The 3412-nt window shown below is 38.2% G+C and overlaps 1 protein-coding gene across 1 annotated transcript in view; it reads left to right on the top strand.

Annotated features, from left to right (window-relative positions):
• The window catches only part of LOC106875448 (putative uncharacterized protein DDB_G0271982), a 23110-nt gene extending 21057 nt beyond the window's left edge, over positions 1-2053 (top strand). Inside the window, exon 2 of the mRNA XM_014923603.1 lies at positions 1573-2053. Coding sequence (XP_014779089.1) covers positions 1573-2053 — 481 coding nt within the window. The remainder of the gene's footprint in view (positions 1-1572) is intronic.
• The last annotated feature ends 1359 nt before the right edge of the window (positions 2054-3412 follow it).

Here is a 3412-nt window from a genome sequence, read left to right as displayed (position 1 = left end):
TATATATATATATATATATATATATATATATATATATATATATGCACAAATACAGGTATGCACATACATTCATAAACATATTATCACATGCACATATGCATACATATACACACGCACACGCACATATATATACATATATACGCATATATGTATACATACACATATGTATACATAAATGCATACATACACACATACACGCGCAAGTATATGTGTACACACTTACATAAATGCATACACATGCGTACCTGCCGACTCATGAGTATGTTCTCATACCCCGCACACATATATGTGTATATATACTCATACCGATCCACGCTCATATACGTATACACACAGACAAGAACGTATCTATTCTTATACACACATATATGTGTACATTGTTACAGATCAACATACATGCACGTTTATGTGCGTATTTATGTATGCTAATGATTAATTAATTCCTTATGTGCACATATATCTGTATAAGTGTGAGGAAAAAGAAAGTATAACGTTTAGTGTGTGTAAAAATTATGCAGGGGGAATTATTTTAGCGGAAATGAAGTATGCGATGCTAAAGGTGTGTATATAAATAGGCACACACACACACACACACACACATATACACACACACACACACAACACACTCGCCCGTACACACGGATATATGCATGATATACACACACATATATATACACATACACACACATATATATACACACACGCACACACACATATATACATATATATATATATATATATATACATATACATATGCATACACGCACGTATATATATATATATATGCATATACCTCCACACTCACGCACGCACACAATTATGCATGATTAATTTTGTTCATGCTACATTTGAAAAATATGTAAGAGGGAAGGAAAATTGACGCCCCCCCAGTTGACTGAACAAATGGAGATAAAAAACGAGTTATATACAAAACACTGAAGTTATCGACATGGAAAATCGAAATAGCTACAATAGAAGAGATTGAGTGGTGTTTAAAAGAGGTCAAAGAGGTCACCACGTTTATGACAAGAGGAAGAAGATATGATACAGTGGAGGTGCGATTCGCAAGCGAAGACGAAGCGATAAAGCACTCTACTGATGCCATAAAGACAGAAGGGTGGGTGCTCCTACCGAGATACTGTGGCAAGTGAGTTGTCAGAGTAAGGGTGGGAAAAGTACCACCAGAGTTGAATGAAACATGGCTGGTTGCTGCAGTAATGTACAATATGGAGGAGGATGCGAAGATCCTGAGAGTAACAAGAATGAAAATAGTCTCAACTGATAGGGTTACGGAATCGAGATGGCAGTTCAGACATGAATAAGATTCCAGAAGAAATTATATTACCCGAAGATATGAGACTGAGATTGGTGGTGGAGGGCAGGCCTCCCATATGCTACTTGTGTGGCGAGAAAGGCCACATGAAGGCGAGGTTCCCATAGAGAGAAAAGAAACAGCAACAAATGGAACGGTTTGAGGAGCAGGAGAGGTTGAACGATGTGGTACAAGAGGATGACAGGAGGAGACAACAGGAATATAGGAGGAATTTGAAGTGGTTAAAAAACGAAAAAAAGGAAAGAAAGAGTGGGCTTTCCACCGGAGAGACAGAAAAAGAAAAAAGAAACAGATAAGGAGATTGAGGAAGAAGTCGTAAAGAATGTTGAAAAAGAGATCGAGAAAGAGGTAGAAAAGGAGGTGGAAAAGGAGGAAGAGAAGGAGGAGGAGGAGGAGGAGGAGACAGAAACAAGCATAATTGGAAAGTTTTTGGAAGTAGAGCAGCAACGAGAAGAAACAGCGACACTAATTGAAATGGAAGAAATGGCGCCAAGAGTGGAACATGGTAAACAAGAAAGAAGGCGGAGATATCATAGTTGGAATTTTTTGACATATGCTAAAAACGAAAATACAGAAAAAATGATAACGAAACTGAAATCAGTTATAAGAGCTAAGTTGTCCAAAGAGATGTACGGTGATATAGTGAAACAGATTTTAATCGACAAAGAAATGTTGAATCATCGACATTCGTGGTGGAATTCGATGAACTACCGCCACTAGTAGAACTAAGTGAAATAGAGCCATACATAAGATATTGAAAAAAGAGAGTAAATTGTTGTTTAAAAAGAGAAAAAAAGGAAAACAGAGAAAAAGGAAAAGAATAGTAAACAAAATGTTAACAGTAAAAAACACCGAAAAACAAAAAGATTATAAACTGAAAGTAAGAACGTTCAAATGGTACTGCATGTGAGTGGGGCGCATGCAGCCGTTTCATCACCATCGATTTCATTGTACTTGTACATTCTTACATTTTTCATTCGTTTTATGTTTTTTGTCCCCACTGTGGTGTTCTGTCTGTCCTTGTGCTGTTCCCTCTGTGTCATGTCCTAGGTGCCAAATAAAGAGAATTACAGTCGGCGAGGCATTTTTGGTGGGGTATTTTTGGATCATTATTGATCTCTGTAAGTTAAATTGGGAGTTAAATTGTTATATACTGGTTGAATGTTTCTCGTAAAGGTGAACGCACTTGTTGAATATCATTGTTAAACTGTTGAATTGCTGATGTTGTTTTTGTCTGTGAAATTACAATTGCTTTCTTCCCCAGTCATGGGTGAAGTAGACAAAAAGCAGAGGAAGGAGTGCGAACCACTTCCAGCCGGCAGCTATGCTTCAACCACTGGAAGAAGTTTGACAGCTGACGTGTTACAGGTACAAGCGATTAAAGATGGAGCAGAAGAAGTTAAAGGAATTCAACAGACTCATAGAGAAAGATGGAACCAGTTTGAGGTTGACACCGCCAGAAATTGAACAGCGAGCGTGATGAAGTGGACAGTGGTGTTTAGAACGCTGTCCACAACATCGAAAAATATAGAAATATGCAGGGTAGAGGCTATAGAGGAATACTTAAAGAAGGTAAAAAGTCTCACAACATTTTACACGAGAGGGAAGAAATACGACACAGTGGAGGTAAGGAGTCACGTGGGAAGGAGTGTAACATTTCACTACAACAAATATATAGATATGTATGTATTAACAGAGCAATCTAACACAGAGTACAAAAGACACAGAAAAGGCAAACTTACACAGAGTACAAGAACACGGGAAAGAAAGTATGGTGTTATACGTCTGACAGCTATTTCTGTCAGATTTTTATCTCTCCACTATGAAGACGGAGGCCGAATCTATCCACTGATTATTTGTTTCCATTATTGGTTGCTTATTTTGCTGAACTACATATTCCAACATTATGAAGTAACTCCGCGCCCCCAGGAACGATTGTCAGGCTTGTAACACCATACCATTTCCCCCATTATTTTCTTTGTCTGTGTACTCTGTGTGTGTGGTGTGTGTGTGTGTGTGTGTGTGTGTGTGTGTGTGTGTGTGTGTGTGTGTGTGTGTGTGTGTGTGTGTGTGTGTGTG

This window comes from Octopus bimaculoides, chromosome 4, assembly GCF_001194135.2.
Source record: "Octopus bimaculoides isolate UCB-OBI-ISO-001 chromosome 4, ASM119413v2, whole genome shotgun sequence".
Lineage (NCBI taxonomy): Eukaryota > Metazoa > Mollusca > Cephalopoda > Octopoda > Octopodidae > Octopus > Octopus bimaculoides.
The sequence above is the reverse complement of the archived record's forward strand: the minus strand, read 5'-3'. Positions and strand labels throughout refer to the sequence as shown.